The sequence below is a fragment of the Cydia amplana genome, chromosome 14 (genome assembly GCF_948474715.1).
Source record: "Cydia amplana chromosome 14, ilCydAmpl1.1, whole genome shotgun sequence".
NCBI classification, from domain to species: domain Eukaryota; kingdom Metazoa; phylum Arthropoda; class Insecta; order Lepidoptera; family Tortricidae; genus Cydia; species Cydia amplana.
In genome coordinates this window covers 8,767,054-8,785,108 of record NC_086082.1, presented here as the reverse complement: position 1 = coordinate 8,785,108, position 18,055 = coordinate 8,767,054, and the positions used below count along the sequence as shown (strand labels likewise).

The following is an 18,055-nucleotide window of genomic DNA, read 5'->3' as shown; positions in this document are numbered from 1 at the left end:
TGAGCTCGTAATTAACACCTATCAATGTGTAAAGACCCTTTCGCCATAACGATATCAAAATAACGCGAGTACGCAACAGGATTGCAGATATACAGATCGCGTTCCCTCCAGTACCATCGGTCCACTTTCCCAATCTGTCTACTCTACCAAAGGGTCCATTTTCGCGATCTGTGTACTTTACCGAACGGTCCACTTTCGCGATGTGTCCACTTTACCATCGGTCCACTTTCCCGGTCTGTCTACTTTGCCAAACGGTCCACTTTCCCGATTTGTCTACTTGAGCACGTTGTCTACTTTCGCCATTGGTTCACTCGTTTCGTAGCATAGTACCAACTTCGCGAACTTTCATTTGGCGATTCGCGAAATGTATTTTTTATACACGCAAACCACCAGTTTCTCTGAATACTAAAAACGCTTAGTGCCAGCATAATGCCAAGTCAATATGTGTCAACCTCAGAGGACCGACATATCAGTATTGTAACAGGTGCGAGTGAGACACCGTCATTGTTCTGACAGTATTTAATCAAATATAACTGATTGCGTTGCAGCAAATTACCGTTTTGTGACTACAACGAACAAAATGTCTGGGATCATTCCAGTAAACAATATCCCATGAAAAACATTTCATATAAAATGTTGCCAAGACGAAACCACAAGGCTCGGACTGTCAAAAAGTTATCAGATATCTTGTTAGTTAGTTTATAGCCAAGCTTCTAACTCTGCAAGCCCTCACATGACAAACTCTACATCTTAGTCAACATATGTGGCTTGGCCGTTTCGCTACCGTCACATGGGCGTGATGGGCGGAAGGTGAAATCTATTCATAATTTTTTATTATACAATTGTTTTTGTAGTAACAAAACGGCCAAGCCACGTATTTTGACTAAGGTGTAGAGTTTGTGATGTTAGGGCTTGTAGAGTTAGAAGCTTGGCTCTACAAGATATCTGATAACTTTTTGACAGTCCGAGCCTTGTGGTTTCGTCTTGGCAACATTTTACATGAAATGTTTTTCATGGGATCGGAAAAGCGGACCATTTGGTCAAGTAGACCAATGAAGAAAGTGGACCGATCGGCAATTAGACGGATCGGGAAAGTGGACCGATAGGTAATTAGACGGATTGAGAAAAGCAATTAGGCAGATCGGGAAAGTAGACCGTTTGGTAAAGTAGACAGATTGGGAAAATGGACCGATGGTACTGGAGGGGATAATACATAGGTAGGGTAGAAAAGGGGTTTCAATCGATGTGTAGAAGGGCGGCACCGTCGTCGAAGCCAAGCCACCTGGCAGTGGACTTAAACCGGTGGCGTGTGCCTCGGATGCACATGCTGGTGGCGCATATAACGGCGATACTGATCCTGCAATTCAGCCAGCCCAGTATGGTGCTTAGAGAACGGTTCCACCGTTGAGATATATAATTTCTGCATAGAAAAGAAGTTACCTATAACTTTGCTGGTCAGAAGTACAGCGCCATCTATTTCAGATATCTAACTAGACGACACGATTCTTAGACTAAGTCACTTGCGAAAGAAAAGTGTAAACGTTAAGTATAGTAACGCGATCCCTCCAGTACCATCGGTCCATTTTCCCAATCTGTCTACTTTACCAAACGGTCTACTTTCCCGATCTGCCTAATTGCTTTTCTCAATCCGTCTAATTACCTATCGGTCCACTTTCCCGATCCGTCTAATTGCCGATCGGTCCACTTTCTTCATTGGTCTACTTGACCAAATGGTCCGCTTTTCCGATCCCATGAAAAACATTTCATGTAAAATGTTGCCAAGACGAAACCACAAGGCTCGGACTGTCAAAAAGTTATCAGATATCTTGTAGAGCCAAGCTTCTAACTCTACAAGCCCTAACATCACAAACTCTACACCTTAGTCAAAATACGTGGCTTGGCCGTTTTGTTACTACAAAAACAATTGTATAATAAAAAATTATGAATAGATTTCACCTTCCGCCCATCACGCCCATGTGACGGTAGCGAAACGGCCAAGCCACATATGTTGACTAAGATGTAGAGTTTGTCATGTGAGGGCTTGCAGAGTTAGAAGCTTGGCTATAAACTAACTAACAAGATATCTGATAACTTTTTGACAGTCCGAGCCTTGTGGTTTCGTCTTGGCAACATTTTATATGAAATGTTTTTCATGGGATATTGTTTACTGGAATGATCCCAGACATTTTGTTCGTTGTAGTCACAAAACGGTAATTTGCTGCAACGCAATCAGTTATATTTGATTAAATACTGTCAGAACAATGACGGTGTCTCACTCGCACCTGTTACAATACTGATATGTCGGTCCTCTGAGGTTGACACATATTGACTTGGCATTATGCTGGCACTAAGCGTTTTTAGTATTCAGAGAAACTGGTGGTTTGCGTGTATAAAAAATACATTTCGCGAATCGCCAAATGAAAGTTCGCGAAGTTGGTACTATGCTACGAAACGAGTGAACCAATGGCGAAAGTAGACAACGTGCTCAAGTAGACAAATCGGGAAAGTGGACCGTTTGGCAAAGTAGACAGACCGGGAAAGTGGACCGATGGTAAAGTGGACACATCGCGAAAGTGGACCGTTCGGTAAAGTACACAGATCGCGAAAATGGACCCTTTGGTAGAGTAGACAGATTGGGAAAGTGGACCGATGGTACTGGAGGGGTATTATCTACCCCTTTGCCTATGTATTATGATTTTTATAATAAATGCTTGTTCTTTATGTTATATGTAACAAATCAGGGAAAAAGAAAGTCATTCAGAATTCAATATCATTAAAATTGTTTAATGTATTTTAGTAAATTATAATAGGTACAATCATACTTACATTATATACACAGGGTTACCTACCTTTAAGTCAATAAAATATATTTAATATTTCTCTTACGATATACATGACACATAAAAATCATAGGTTTACGTATTTTTTGAAGACACGACAGGTAAAATCTAGAAAACTGTAACCCGCGGCATTAGTCCCTACAAATTGGGAGGTACATTCACACAAGAAACATCGATTTACTATATTAGCTTTGCAAACTAATCATACGTCTTTGGAAATACATCACCAATACTACTCGGGTTATGGTCACAAAAGATACTTCAGGCGGGATTCACAAGACACTGCTAAAATATAACATCGCTAATATCGCTATATGTATATTAAAACGACATGAACTATTAAAGATTTATATATAAAAGATAACATATATTATTATATCTTGTTGAATAACGTCCTTCAATGTCAGTTAATTAAGTAGCCCAATAAGTATAATAATTTGATTATTGTGATTTTTCACTAATACGCAATCAATCAGATATAGGTATATCTAGTGAAATGCTGAATTCCCGTACATTTTCTTACTTCCAGATGTAAGTTATTTCAACATTTCTATGTGATTAACAATATTCATTTTAAATCATTGTAATATTTCTGATGGCAGCTCGTTAACTCACCAAGATTTAACTTGGTGCGATTCAAACATTCATATATAATATAGGTACCTTCTTGTGCTTCAAGCAGCGTTTAAACGTAGGATTCCGACTCGGTGTCAGACTCGGAGCAGTCCAAAGCTAAAACGTTTTGGTCAGTTTTGTCAGCACCATTGGGCGGGTCCCTGTACAGCGGCGGTACGGACTTGGACCTCGATGCCTTGTCGTCTTTGTTCACATGAACCGGTGGGAACTTCTTCAGTACTCTCTGATATACCATCTTCCTCGGCGGCACCGGCGGCGGCATGTGCGGCGGCTTCTTGTTGTTGTTTTGTTCTTGCTCTGACGCGTGGTACTCCGGATTCACCGCCGTCGGTGTAGCTTTGTAGATGTCCGACGCAAACATGTTGCTCGACTTCTCTTCGTGGAAGATGTCCCGCCTACGATTGTAAACGGAAGTGTAAAGGGGCTCGATATACTGGGTCGTGTAGCAGTTCTCGAACGAGCTCTCACTGGCGGGGGACTCGGTCGATCGACTGTTAAATGAGTTCTGCGGCTGATACAGCGTGTCGCTGCTGCTGGAATCGCTGTGCAGAATAATGTTTGCTAGCGATTTTGAGGCATTCAACTTGTTGTTGTTATAGTTGCGATGTCTGGATTTTTTGCTTTCATCCGAGTTATGCATGTTATCCACGTAGGAATATACTTTTTGTAAAGGATTCATAAGTTTTTCTCGTGCTCTGTTGTCAGCTACTGGAGACGCCGTACAACTTTTGTTGCACATATGGGCGGGATCGAAGCGTCGTTTGCGGCAGTTGTTCCCGTTGTTTATAACATCGTAGTTGCCGTTTCGAACTTTTTCAGAGCTGCTGTTAGATTGCCCGTCTTCACTAACTTCTAAACTTTTCGTCCTCGCTGCTTGACGAGACCAGTCATTTCTTGTAAAAATGGTGGCTGCCGGTGTTACTTTACCATCGTTATTTTGAGAGGGTTCTCCAGGCTTCTTTGTCATTTGTCCATATATGTTTTCTGGCTTGTTATTGTAGTTCGCACTTTTCTTTTCCCACCCAGTATATACTCGCGAATAATTAGTATTAGCTAGTATATCAGCATGCGCCTGATACTGGGTCTGTCGCTGTATGGTCTCAGTAAACATGGCCAGGTCGTGTAAATTGCTGTACAAAATATTTTCTTGACTAGAAACCAGATCGCGCTTCTTATCCATTGGTTCCTGTTTGACTTCTAAAAGATTATCGGAACTCTTGGCTCTGTTAAAATTCTTATTAGTTATGGTTTTATCTAAATCCTGGGTTTCGGAGAACATACTGTAAACCTTTGAAGTACGAGCAGCCTTAGAAACGTTGCTCCTCGGTGGTTTCTGTGGTTCAAGACCTGTAATATACTTCGCGGGACTTTGACTATAAATGTCTGCCGTCGACCGTTTGACGGCAGTTTTGGAAACATAATTTCTTTCGTCAATATTTGAGATTCCAATATTAATCGAGTTGTGAACATAACGTTCGCCAATGTAGGGTGTCGTGTAAAGCTCTTCATTGACTGTGTTGTACAATTCTGATTTGTTCGAATATAGGTTTTGCCTGTGCGACATCTGCGGGAGTCCGTTGACATTGTGGGTTTCTGCTGAGTATCGTGATACCATTTTGTTCTCCTGTTGTAGAGTACACGTTGGGGCCGATAGGCTGTGCAGTATATTGCGTGGCGCTGGACTGTTTCCTCCGTTGCTGTTTGAATCATCTTCTGACAGTGTCAGCCCGGAATCTCGGCTCAAGGATAACTTTTCCTTGCGAGGTGAAGATAGTTCCATTGAGTCAAGTGAAATTCCAACCGAATGAAGACTATCGCTTTCTTCTGCGCCGGAGTCAAGCAGTGCATTTGAAGATTCCGGGCTGCCGCTTCCCAGAAGACCAGATATTTGTGGGCCGAAAAGAACTTCAGCTTTCACTATTAAAAGTTCTACGACCATTGGCACTGCTTTGGGAGCTTTGTCACAGGGAGTGTTGGGCCACAGAAGGCTCGGGCCAACGCACACGCCGAGGTTCATGGGGCACATGAGGTTGATGTTCGACTTCTTGGCGATGGCTTGAAGCAGGCACACGAAGTACGTCAACATGTTGTAGTGCGATTTCGGCAGTTTCAATAATAACGAACGTACGGCATTGACTTTTTCCGTCTGAGGTAAACCTGTAACAATAAATATGCCAAGTTATTGCGCTGTTTTCACATCAAGTGACATTCTTCAGCGCCCTTAAAATATTGCGTATTAATGTGTTGTCTTGTAATAGAACTCTTGATCGCCTTGAGTTATACTTATTTATTGCACTAAGGTAGTTGTAATTTAATGCCAAGGTCTCGGACACGATATAAACATTCGTCGAAATAATAATAATGATTTTTTTTAAGATCGACTCACCGAGTAGTTGTAACCAGGACGGGTACAGATCAGCAGATAGAAGCGGTTGGGGCAGGGCACGGAAGAATTCCTTCACTAAAGCAGCCAGTAGTAGTACGGGAGCTCGGTCTAGTTCTGCGCTGCCCTCCGCCCATGGGCCAAGGGTATCCAGCTGAAATAAAAACACAATTTACGTCAGTGCTTCTAATTACTTATCAAAAGTATCGAAGTAAAATTTTTGCTGATATGTTATAATTTTTTTGACTTGATATGTCGATTGTATTACACGACTGCCCAAAAAGTTTAGTTTAGTTTAGTTTATTTATTTCATAATGATAAATTACAGTATAAATTATTCTTACGCTAATCTATATGAATTTACATTATGGTCGTCAATAATGTAGCATGCAAACGTATAATTATAAAATGTCAACAATGATAATCAAAAAACAATACAAACTATTAACACTAACAATTTATAAGATAAGTTCAGAAATTTCAGAATACGTAAATAAATAACGGAATACATGTCAAAAAAAGAGTGTATTGTTATGGAATAAAATCTGAAAAAGAAAGTTAACCAAAAAGTGGAAAGTGTCAATTAATATCGCGAGATAGCAAGGATATTGGGGAGGCAGCTGTAACGAGAGAGCTCGTAAGTACTTTTAGTCTGTACTGCGATATCAATAATTCCAACCAAAAGTACAAAATACCTTATCCCTGAGCAGTCTCAAGGCCTTCGCGTTTGCGCTCCGCCGGAAGACTCCATGTGTAAGCGGTGCCACCGCGCGCAGCCTCTTCAGCGCGTGCAGGAGCGCCGGCGGCGGGGTGCCGTTGCAGAGCCGCGTGAGGGGCACGCCGAACAGCCGCCCGCCGCGACGCAGCAAGCGCAATCCTCGTCCCGGCGTGATACTGCCGCTATTGACAAGCATTGTTTTATGCTATAGGTTGTTCATGTTGTAACAAGTGGTATGTTGCTCAATTGTTAGGGCGCGCTCGGCTGCTCTGAGATATTGAGGCATGGTCTATTTAGAGCAGTGTTTTTCTAACTTTTTCTTGACGCGACCCCCTTAGGACCCCCGGTATTATACGAACAAAATGTTTCGCTTATGTATTGTTTTAAGGCTAGCAGAGGCTTCGCGACTCCCCGGGGGTTCGTGACCCACTGTTTGAAAAACACTGGTCTAGAGAGTGGAAAAGTGAATGTGCCATGCGTTAGGAAGGGACAACGATTCTTAAACTAAGAATAGCACTAATAAGATGGTTGATCTAATTCAGACTCACCTAAATTCTTTAATAGCACCCAATAAGCATTCTAATTTGACATGATTAAATACTGTTTGCGACGATTCATACGAGTCATCGTGACCGTAGGTCACACATTTTTATATGTGGGTTGATTTTAGACGCGTAGACTGTCATCAAACGTAACGACATTTGACCACAAGAGGAAAGTTTTGTGTCTTTACATGAATGAGTCATAAGACTCATAAGCAAGGTATCTCTTATGACGCATCTGGCTGGCGTCTTCGATTTTACGACAGTTCACATCTTATAAATTGCTGTGAATTAGCGTCCCATAAGACTTTTGTCTACAAAACATCACAAGCGCCGTAAGCATAAGTTGTAAAACAAGAAATACTCACTTTTTTAATCCCTGGTTCTTTTTTCTTAACTCGAACACCAAACCACACGGGTTGTTCTTGGCATTTACATGTTCCAAGTCGAAACCATCTTCATTTGATAAAGTTTGCCTTATTCTAGACATCTGGAAATAAAATACAAACAATGGTTTTATGAATGACAATGAATCTGCGAATTAGATTGCAACCTAAAATGTTGAGTTAGTTTATTGTGAAGTGACAAAGGTGTCAACCAAAACATACTCAGTGAGCCAAATACTTTGATAAAAAAATATGTGTAAACATTGTACTTCACGAAGTTTTAAAGAGAAATATTACTAACATAAGCAATGTCCGATGACTGACGCTGTTTGATATACTAAGTAGGTATACAAAAAGTATTAGGTTTTTAGATTTCCTACCTGTATGGCATGTGGTCTTTCGATGCCTTGCAAAGGAGTTGGTGGAGCATCTCTTGAAATTCGCACGTAAAGCGCAAATTCACTCGCTGCTCCCCATCTGCCATCTCCTTCATTCTCGCCTTCAGCTTCAGCATCTCCATCTCCCTCTGTTCCGCCATTTTGCAAGACATGTAAGGCTTGGCGGACGACACAGCGAGCGCTCATCTCTGGACCCACGGATACAGTTTTGCACTGGAATTTAATAATAAAATGTTAAATTATTATCTCTGAATATCTGTTACCCTTCCATGGAATGCATATTTTTATATAAAATCATACTTACGAATTCAATTGAAGACGTCTGATCTTTGTAAAAGATCTGGATGTTAGTTGACTTTGGTTCCATGGACAGCTGAGCAGTTAAAGCATTTTGAATTTTCCTGTAACAAACAAAACTCAGTAAGACTCGGTTCTGTTTTAACTAACGAAATTGATGTCAATATTAAAAATGTAACTGGTCATACCTGTACCAGGTATCTCTAGTAGCTTGCGTGGGGTACGTGGCAAGATAGTTGGCGACGCCAGTGAGCGTCGGCCATCCGATCAGGAAGCCGGTATCGTCGCCGTCTGGCAGCGATATCCACATCTCGGCTAGTCTGACGCATTCCTTTAGTTTAAAGCAGTTGCTTCCTCGCGACTTGCCGACTATCAGCAAGTCGCTGAACAGGAACAGATGACGATCTAGAGGTGGGGACGTGTTTCCCAAGGGGCCTAGCTGGACAGGTGCCTCCATGATGAAGGTGCGAGGTGAAAGTGAGGTGGTGCTCGCAGTGACTGTTCCGCCGATGTCCAAACTTGGCCTCTTGCGAAGGCTTTTCGATTTCTGAAAATTATAAATTACATTTCGTGAGATATTGATGACAAGGTGCGTTTTGTAAGAAATCCGACTTAGGGAAAACATGATTATTGATATAATTCGACAATTTTAAATGTTCACGTCGCGACGATGGTAAAGCGCGTTCTTAATTCAGTAGATGAGTATGGTTATGGGCTGTACCTGCGCATGGTGCGAGGCGAGCGCCGCGGGTGCGTCCACGTCGTGCAGCGCGAGGTAGTCGTGCGGGAAGAGGTCCTGCACGCGCTCCAGGTCCGAGAGCCGCGCGGCGCGGCGTCGCGCGCAACCGCCACCCGCCAATCGCTCGTACTGGGCCAACCGCTCGATCTGAAACAACCAACGTTATGTTTAATTGTATGTCACAGATCTACATTTTTATTATCATAATAGTGAAGTCAGTTCATCGCAGCATATATAAGTATATGTACTTCACGACACGTTGTGGGCTTTTAATGCTGGTTTCTGTGTAGACGTATATAAGTACTCGAATTCACTCATTAAATTGGATCTTAACACATTCACTGCCACCGACGCACATGTGCGTCGACCGTCATACAAGTTTGTTACTAGGCCACGCTCCCTCTGGCAGTGAATGCGTTAATATGTCCTTTATACGTAGCCGCTCGAACTATCCAAATGTGCAATATTCTGATTAGTCGTAGTTACATTCAGGTTAAGGGCATACAAAATGATAAGGTACAAGTTAAAAACAAACAGCGTTCTCGGCTAGAAACAATAGCATGTATAAACTTGAAACATTACGAAACAAATGCGCCTCCCGACGGTTCATATTAAAAAGTCATGTAAGTTATCTACGATGATTGGTATCTACGAGTCAAAAGAACAAAAAAGAAAAGAAAATGATGGTGTAATCTCATATCCGTCAAGCATTATCATTCATTACCCATGTTGCCTATTGAAACGTAACAATTGTAATCTAAATTCTCATCGCATCGTATGAGCAGCGAGGTCCTGAGGGATACTTCCCGACTCACGGAGGGCTCTCGACCGTGTCCACGACAATGCTACCTTATTATAACAGGACAAAGGACCGTGAGACTCTTACCAGTCATTGTTACTATCTACCTCTTCAATAACAAAGCACAACGCCTATTCAACTCCATTATAATTTTAGGAATCACACCATGATGACCATTCAATGACACTTAAAAACAAAAGTGCTTAAGTAGTGCAATATTTACTATGCGATTATTCGCAAGTGCTGTGTCTAATGGCAAACACAGCGCTCCGTTACTGTTGGTTATAAGAATCTCATTAAGGCAGGGTCTCAAGTAACTCTGATTCGAATGGAGTCGTGTTCAGTGGATCGTAAAATTATGCGTTTGACTCACGGGCAACATTACACTTCGAGTTACGTGCTATCTGACTCCATTATGTTCTCAGAAGTCGCAGCGAGCTTTGCTTATCATTGTGATATTTTTAATACCTCTATTTTATTACATGAGACATCCTCTTTATAAAATTGAACTACGCTACGCACGGATGAACGTTAACAATCAGTTATTCAGCTTAGAAATATAATACCTATTTATATATTCTACAGTGCTGTCGCTTGGCTGGCATGTTGTAATAAGGCCATTAAATTAGGTCTAGTGATTCAATTCTTACTCTGTCAGCGGTATCTATCTATTATGTGCTGTTATAGGTGCAGCGAGAGGCTGTGATTATGTGCCTGGTGGTTATAACCGTCAGTTCACGGAGTTTTTCGTTTCAATGAGCTGACACGGTACCGTTACACGATCGCGATTACACACGACACGAGTAATGGCGACACTGAACACTCGGGTACCTATGTACGCTACTTAACTACAAACATGTAGGTACTCGTACAAACTGCGCCAATTAATTGAAAGGTTTAATTGAAATTAATAACAATAATCCAATAATAAAATAAGTGACCAACAGTATATTTTGGCGATCCGTAGTTATATTCAAGAAAATAATTTTTAAAATTCCCTACGCAATATAAAATTAGGCCGCAGGCTAAGTAGGCGCTTAGAGTCCGTATGATATGTTTGCTCTCCAATCATCTTGTGTGTGAAGCACACATTTCACCTTATTTCTGTGTAAGTACTACGAAATCGGAGCATTACCATCGGCCAAGTACGAGTAAATGTTATCCGTGGACATGTTACACGGAACTGCACTTTCTAACTCAAATGTTTACTTTAGAGTAAGTGGGGACGTATAGAAGTTTTAAGACTTTTAAGATAAGAAGTGAACTGTCCTAAAACTTAGATAACGCGGCGCGCGTGCGATGCTCGTGCTTTTTACGCCGTCTACGCTTTTTACAAAATTATCTTTATCTTCCACTACGTTTCCTGTTAGTGGGCACGCCTTCGTCTTTTATGTTTGCCATTAAATTTAAGTAAATATGCTAGTTAATATTGATACTTGTTACGGCTTGTTACGGTAAGTCAGTGTCCTCATTCTATTTCTTTTATAGAAATAAATTTAATAGTAACTAAAGACAAATGGCGGTGACCATAGACTATTGTTATTAGCCGATCATTTTCCATGACATTGTTATGATATAGGCTCGGTAAAAAAACTCGAATGGGAGGTCTCAGACAAGCTGATTAGGCTCAGTGTATTGTAAATTAAAGCGGAATATTGCTTACCCCCGTTACTGATATAATTGACCGAGTGCAAGACTTGATACTTAACGTAATTATACGTTTACGTAAACCGATACGTTATCTATTACAGTATAAGTTTTAGGCAAAAATTTAATTTTTGGTACAAGCTTTTATCGCTGACTGTACTTTTCTTACGACAGACAACTAATACTTATCGAGACAATTCTAAAAACCCCTAACACAATTAGGTTGCGTTGTTTCATCACAGAGTTCCTATGGCCATCTCCTGTCTCCATCATCAGATCAGTTCGACAGTACCATATTATTGTATTGTCATCAGAACTACATACAGCTGCCAATTTTCATGACGCTACGATCCTTGGAAGATGGTTAAATTCGTTACCTTAGATTCCATTACATAGTTAGTTACATACAGGTCGACCTAATAAAAGCTTGTTAATAATACTAGCTAACCGTTTAGTACAAGGAGCTTAACTAAAGCGTAAAGCTGATTCTTGATCAGTTCCCATACAAAAATACAATGTTACGAATAGTAGCGACATAATGTTGCATGCTCCATTGATTAGTTAGCCTAATGAGTATGTAGATTAAGCACATGTTGCGATACCAATCAATTTGCATAGTTACAGAAGTGCAAAATTATCGCAATATCTGCCTGCAAGAACAGGAATTGGCCTTAATGATTTTGTGCTATTTGCGTGTAAACATGTCTGCATTAAAAATAAAAATATATAATTGCTACGACACATGCATAAAGTGGCAATGTTGTTTGCAATTAGATACGCATTTTTGTGGATCTCCTTCTTAGCGAGGATTATAAAATATACTTATCACACTAGCAGATCGATACTAAAAGGGGTTCTGTTTATAAGTCCGGTTGTATAAAAAATCCGGCATCAGGTAAGTTTCGTATTTCAACTTAGTTTTGAAATAAAATAAGATTAGAATTGTTCTATATTATCTGCTTAGTTTTTGGAGTGAGGGAAAATTATTAAATTGTAGAACGGGACTTAATTGCGTAACTAAGTTTTAAGATTTACCTCCGACGTTTCGAGGACGGCGTTGTCGCCGTGGTCTCGGAGAAGACTGGCTTAAGTTGACATCAGCATCTTCTAACCGCTCGAGTTTTTCGAACTACCCGTACTTGGTCTTGTTTATCAGCTTGAACATTTTGCGTTTTAATTTAATAATGTGTAAAAATCGTGAACGTTTAAATCAGCGTGAGGGAAAATGACAATAAATGCGACTAATAATATATGACTCCGTAATTATGTAGGTATGTTTAATGTATGATCGAAGAAAGGCAACAGAAAAATACTCGGGAGTACTAAATCAAAGGACTAAATAATGCATACGTCTGAATCATAATCAATGCGGCCATAAAGCGCGGGCTGGATAATTAACAAACGAATGCATTTCACTTACAATAAACTTTCAAGACGCCGTTAATAAATATTATCTGACATTGGCATTCAAGTAAAATTGCCTCGCGATTGTTAACGGTACTTAATAATGTGGTGAAAAGAACATACCAAAATTCGAAGAACGCGTTAAATAGAGCAAGCTTTAATCCGGAAAGGTCCAATAAGTACCTGGACATGCAGGACGTCGCAAATCTTTAATCTGTACAAAAATCGGAACAATTTCTCATGCTATCTAACGGTATAAAAATTATCATCATTAATGTGTTATTTTAAATTTACTATCAGCATTTTGATCTGGCATAAAGGTCGTGGCCCAGCGTGATGTCGACGACACACTTTGCCTCCTCTCATTGTTGAAAAGTGATACCAAATACTGTACCAAATGAAATGCCGAGTCATCTTCAGTGAAAACAAACCTCGTTGATATTGCTCGGTGATAGATACATTTCACTTTTGTATAATAATAATCTTATTAAAGGATGATTTTTATTTAAGTCTCCAAAGGTCAAAGAAAGCTAAATTTTATACGGATGAAAAAGAGTTGCGATTTGAATATATTAATCTTACGAAATAAATACATACTTATGTATAAGGAACATTTTTGTCATTGTGAGTTTAGAAACGTGTATGATTTAGTTTCAATAACCTATTTTGTGATGGATATGAGAACAGTGAACTATTTAGTATTAGGTAAACCAAGCGTTGTACAAAGCGCTTATTCATTTAGGTTCTAACTTTGGTTAATTTGTTAAATTATCGACTACAGGTTAGAGAATACCGTACTCCATTGTGCGAAGTGCTCAGTAGTGCATACAGTTCAGCAAGAACGACCGTGTCAAAAGTTAAAACAAGGGTTGCCATGCAGTGAATGCAGATCAATCATATCATAAATCAAAAAGAAAGCTGCCAAAGAAGACATCAAGCGTGGAATTTCCGATTGGGAATGATGTAGGACCACGGTGATTCGGAATAATGCATTCTGGGCCGAACCACGCAGGAGATCGCGGTCATCGGCCTTCTTACTTCGATACGCTGCCTCTTCTCTTCCACATTTCAAACGTAAGAATGAAAAAATGACCTCACGAAATTTAACAATCTCTCGAATGAGCTGCCAGCAGCAGTATTATATTAAATTCCGTATAAATGGAACGCATAAAAAAATTGCTCGTTCCATATAGCGCTCTCAAAATTGCCTTTTAAAAATAAAATAAATTTGAGTAAGCGACGAAGCTTGAAATTGGTTGTTAAAGCGAGATGTTGACAGATACTATGTAGGATGATGTTGATGGGCTATAAAGTTTCAATATCTCAACGCTCGTCTTTAGTCGAGTATGATGGGATACAACGCATATGGGCATGTAGTGGGATAAGTACTTAAACTAACGATGCTTTCTACACATCCAATTTCCAACAGGGCGGCTCGAAGTAATGTTAGCTGGATAATGAAATAAGATGCATCTCGGGTTCTCGCCTTGTTCTCGATTGTCGGTCATTCCAAGTACCTATGAGTGATCAAATCAGAGCGTTGGCCTTATTTACTGTGTGATAGTTTTGTTTTAGAGATAGACAAACAAGAAATTAAACTTGTAGGTATTCGTATTTAAGATAAAATCGTGATGATTGTAGAAAGTAAATCTGTAGATTGTAGTGAATTGCTATGGCGTTCTACCAACAAATACGAACAAGTAAACTCTGATGAAGTTTATTGAGCTGTGATTTGATAATGTTTACTAAATAGAGTTGCAAGACATTCTCGCAATAATATACTGTCAAGCTCATAATTTAACTCGCATTTTATTGGTACATAGGTTAAAGAGACATATCTATTGCTTAACAATTAAATGGCAAGCACGAAGAATACGCATCATTACACATTAACAAAACCATCTCTTTTGAAAATGTTCGTTTGAGTGACGGCACTCCAAATCGGGTTACGTAACGATCGTGTTAACAATAGAGTGCTTCAATCATGTTGGAGACGATTTGAAATAAGTCGATATCCAAGGGAGAAAGTGGTGCCTTAGGCCGGGACACGTAACGCGGGCGCGGGTGGCGTCCTCGGGCTCGGCCCTCCGCCTCCATTCCATCACGCAACCACTTCTAATCTGTCCTGAGGTCATCGAGGTTGAGACCCACTGGATAACTAAGGCTCACAGTTATTTCATAGGTGCGCTTATCAACACTATTGATGCGAGTAGTGTTACAACATCATAAAAGGTCGTGGTGCCCCCGCAGGGAGGCGAACGCAAACTCTCAACAGGCAGTGACCATAGCCTTTAAAGTGTATAGGTGCTAATTAAGGCTGGTTGGAGACAGCTCAGGTCACCTCGGCGGTCAATGCTCGGTCGTGTGACATATTCTGGACACATGACATTCGGGTTGTGAAACCCATTCTTGGATTGATAACGAGTAACTACAAGAGACATTAAATAAATGTATGCCCTAGAAAATTACAAAATATTTTCGAACCGTTCGTTCATTGGAAGGTTTCTTAAGCTTTCAAACCGTACCGGTTCACGGTATATACAGTGGAAAAGGCTTGTTGTAAGTTTTATAATCGTATTAAAAGTATATAAATTATGAAACGTATTGCTACATAAAGATTCTTTTTAGGGAAGGTTTTGGTTACAAAAAGATACAACCATTAAATATTTGATCGGCTTTGTGTCAACTTATGATGCATTATCGGGGCTACATAAATAGATCTGGGAATCAGGCGAACGGTTTTACTTGCTTCAAATACCCAATTTAAAAGATGACAGGCGCATAATCTTACACTATCACACTGAGCTACTTAGAAAACACTGGTGGTCTATATTTTGATGAAACGGCATACTTAGAAGGCGATGAATGTACTTGATTGCACAGATGAGAAGATTATTTTCGTTTATTAATCGAATTGCGAAACCCTGAGGAATAGAATGTACTGTATAATAACAAACTGTAATATCGCTTTAAAATATTGAACTTCTGGTTACTTGCAAGTTTCCTGCTTTCTCCTTGCGCAATGATAATTCAATTATACACACAGCAGCAGCTCACTGTTTTAAACATGATTTATGTATTCAATTATTACTTGATTACTAAGTGCAAATAAACAACGAGCAAAACATATAGTAATAAAAATGATAGTATCGTTTTCGTTGTTTATTGTTGAATAAACTGTTGTGTTGACTTTTTTGAAGGGCTGCACCAGATGTGCGTGTGACCACCGGGTTGGACCTTTTTAGGGTTCCGTACCCAAAGGGTAAAAACGGGACCCTATTACTAAGACTCCGCTGTCCGTCCGTCCGTCCGACCGTCCGACCGTCCGTCCGTCCGTCCGTCCGTCCGTCCGTCCGTCCGTCCGTCCGTCCGTCCGTCTGTCACCAGGCTGTATCTCACGAACCGTGATAGCTAGACAGTTACTAAAAACAGAATAAAATAAAGATTTAAGTGGGGCTCCCATACAACAAACGTGATTTTTGACCGAAGTTAAGCAACGTCGGGCGGGGTCAGTACTTGGATGGGTGACCGCTTTTTTGCTTGTTTTGCTCTATTTTTTATTGATGGTGCGGAACCCTCCGTGCGCGAGTCCGACTCGCACTTGGCCGTTTTTTTTAGAATATGGTCGGTTACAAACAAAGGCCGGTCTAATAGACACACTTTTTACAAAAAGGCTCTAAAATAGTATTAAGAAGTCCAAATACACAGGAAAAACAAGAAGCTGCTCATGGTGAAACTCACCAAATCAGTGTTGTGCTCGTAGCCCAGGTTATGGGCCCGATTCGGATTTTGAACTAGACATCTATTAGATATCTATTAGACACCACCAAGATACGACAACGATATTTTTAAGATCTAGCCTGTCAAATTTTACATTTCCGCGATTCTGGAGATACTCTTGAACGATTTCCACAATGTCTAAAACGTCTCGTTATGTATTTTAAGATCTCAAAACGATTTTGAAACGATCTTAATACGATAGTTTAACGTAAAAGTGACATTGGTTGCCCGAATTGAGCTGCAATAGATATCTAGTTGAAATCTAAACTACCAGGTATCTAGTATATATCGTATCGTTCTCTTCTCTAGAACGGATCTTGTTTTCCGAATACCGCGGTGAGGCATGCCGACAGGTCATCAAATTTGTCGATGGCGCCCTACTTTTCATTAGACATAAGAGATTATTACATAAAGCATCTAAACAACTAAATTCAGATTAGTCAGCCCGTTGATAAATGGCGATGTCAGCTAGGTGTTACGTGTCGATGAATCAAAAACGGACAAGATGTTTCTCTTACGAAACAATTATCTGTCTATGGTAAATCTTTTGATGATTAAATAACACTTACATTTTTAAATTTTTTTAATACACATTGTCCTCTAGAGATGTGAATAATCCTTCGTTTCATTATACGAAATTTTTATTTTGCAATAAAACACATTGGCAGAAGTGCTGATTGTGCCAAGCTGTCAAGAAGATGATATGAATAGCATAGAATATCATTTTAACTGTCCCTCGTACTTACAAGATGTATATATAACTGATGTGCGTTTATGAAATAGAAAAAGAAAGATTGTAATAAGATTGTAAGATGTTTTAAAATAAGATGTTGTGGAATATTTGGTGCGAGAACGATGTGTTTGTCAACGTTTTTGCCATCGTCTGACTAATTTGCCAAAGGGCCCGCAACCCGCAAATGACTTCCTACTGCAAAATGGCGGAAAGTAAACGGCAACACGAGTCACGCCCGGAGCTGTTGCAAAGTGTAGTAATACAGTAATAGTGGGTATTATTACTTCCTCCCGAGGCGCCCCGCGCCCGCGCACAAAGCCGCGTTTCCCGGAATACCCGGTTCAAAAGCTGCGCACGGACCGTGAACAGCTACGAATTAGCCTGCATCCCTGCGGCGGAGGTCCCAAATTATAATAATGTATGCTATTAACATGTACGTTCGTTAGAATTAGTTAGAAAAAAAGTGCTGTACGTGAGCTTACCATACAAAACGTTCAGTTTTCTGCGTATGTTATCATTGAAATGTAAATATTTTTTAGTCGACTCGATAAGAGGTAAGTTCATTGCATGCTTCCCGACTATGGTCACGTAAGACCGCACGGGTTTCGGACGTGCCAGCGTCCCCGAATATCAGCCCACGCGCCTTTCAGATAGGCACGTCTCTTCCCCTGCAGGATAACAACAATGAAACAAGTGCGAAAACTAGCGGCACTTTTTGCGCGGGAGGTGCCGATGGACAAGCCCATTAACCAT

The 18,055-nt window shown here is 40.3% G+C and overlaps 1 protein-coding gene across 1 annotated transcript in view; it reads right to left on the bottom strand.

Annotated features, from left to right (window-relative positions):
• Positions 1-3,313: 3,313 nt before the first annotated feature.
• LOC134654079 (uncharacterized) overlaps positions 3,314-18,055 on the bottom strand; it is a 168,244-nt gene continuing 153,502 nt past the window's right edge. Inside the window, exons 4-11 of the mRNA XM_063509495.1 lie at positions 8,922-9,086; positions 8,389-8,747; positions 8,208-8,304; positions 7,886-8,116; positions 7,488-7,609; positions 6,555-6,759; positions 5,863-6,013; positions 3,314-5,633 (exon numbers count right to left, since the gene is read on the bottom strand). Coding sequence (XP_063365565.1) covers positions 3,526-5,633; positions 5,863-6,013; positions 6,555-6,759; positions 7,488-7,609; positions 7,886-8,116; positions 8,208-8,304; positions 8,389-8,747; positions 8,922-9,086 — 3,438 coding nt within the window. The 3' untranslated portion in view covers positions 3,314-3,525. The remainder of the gene's footprint in view (positions 5,634-5,862; positions 6,014-6,554; positions 6,760-7,487; positions 7,610-7,885; positions 8,117-8,207; positions 8,305-8,388; positions 8,748-8,921; positions 9,087-18,055) is intronic.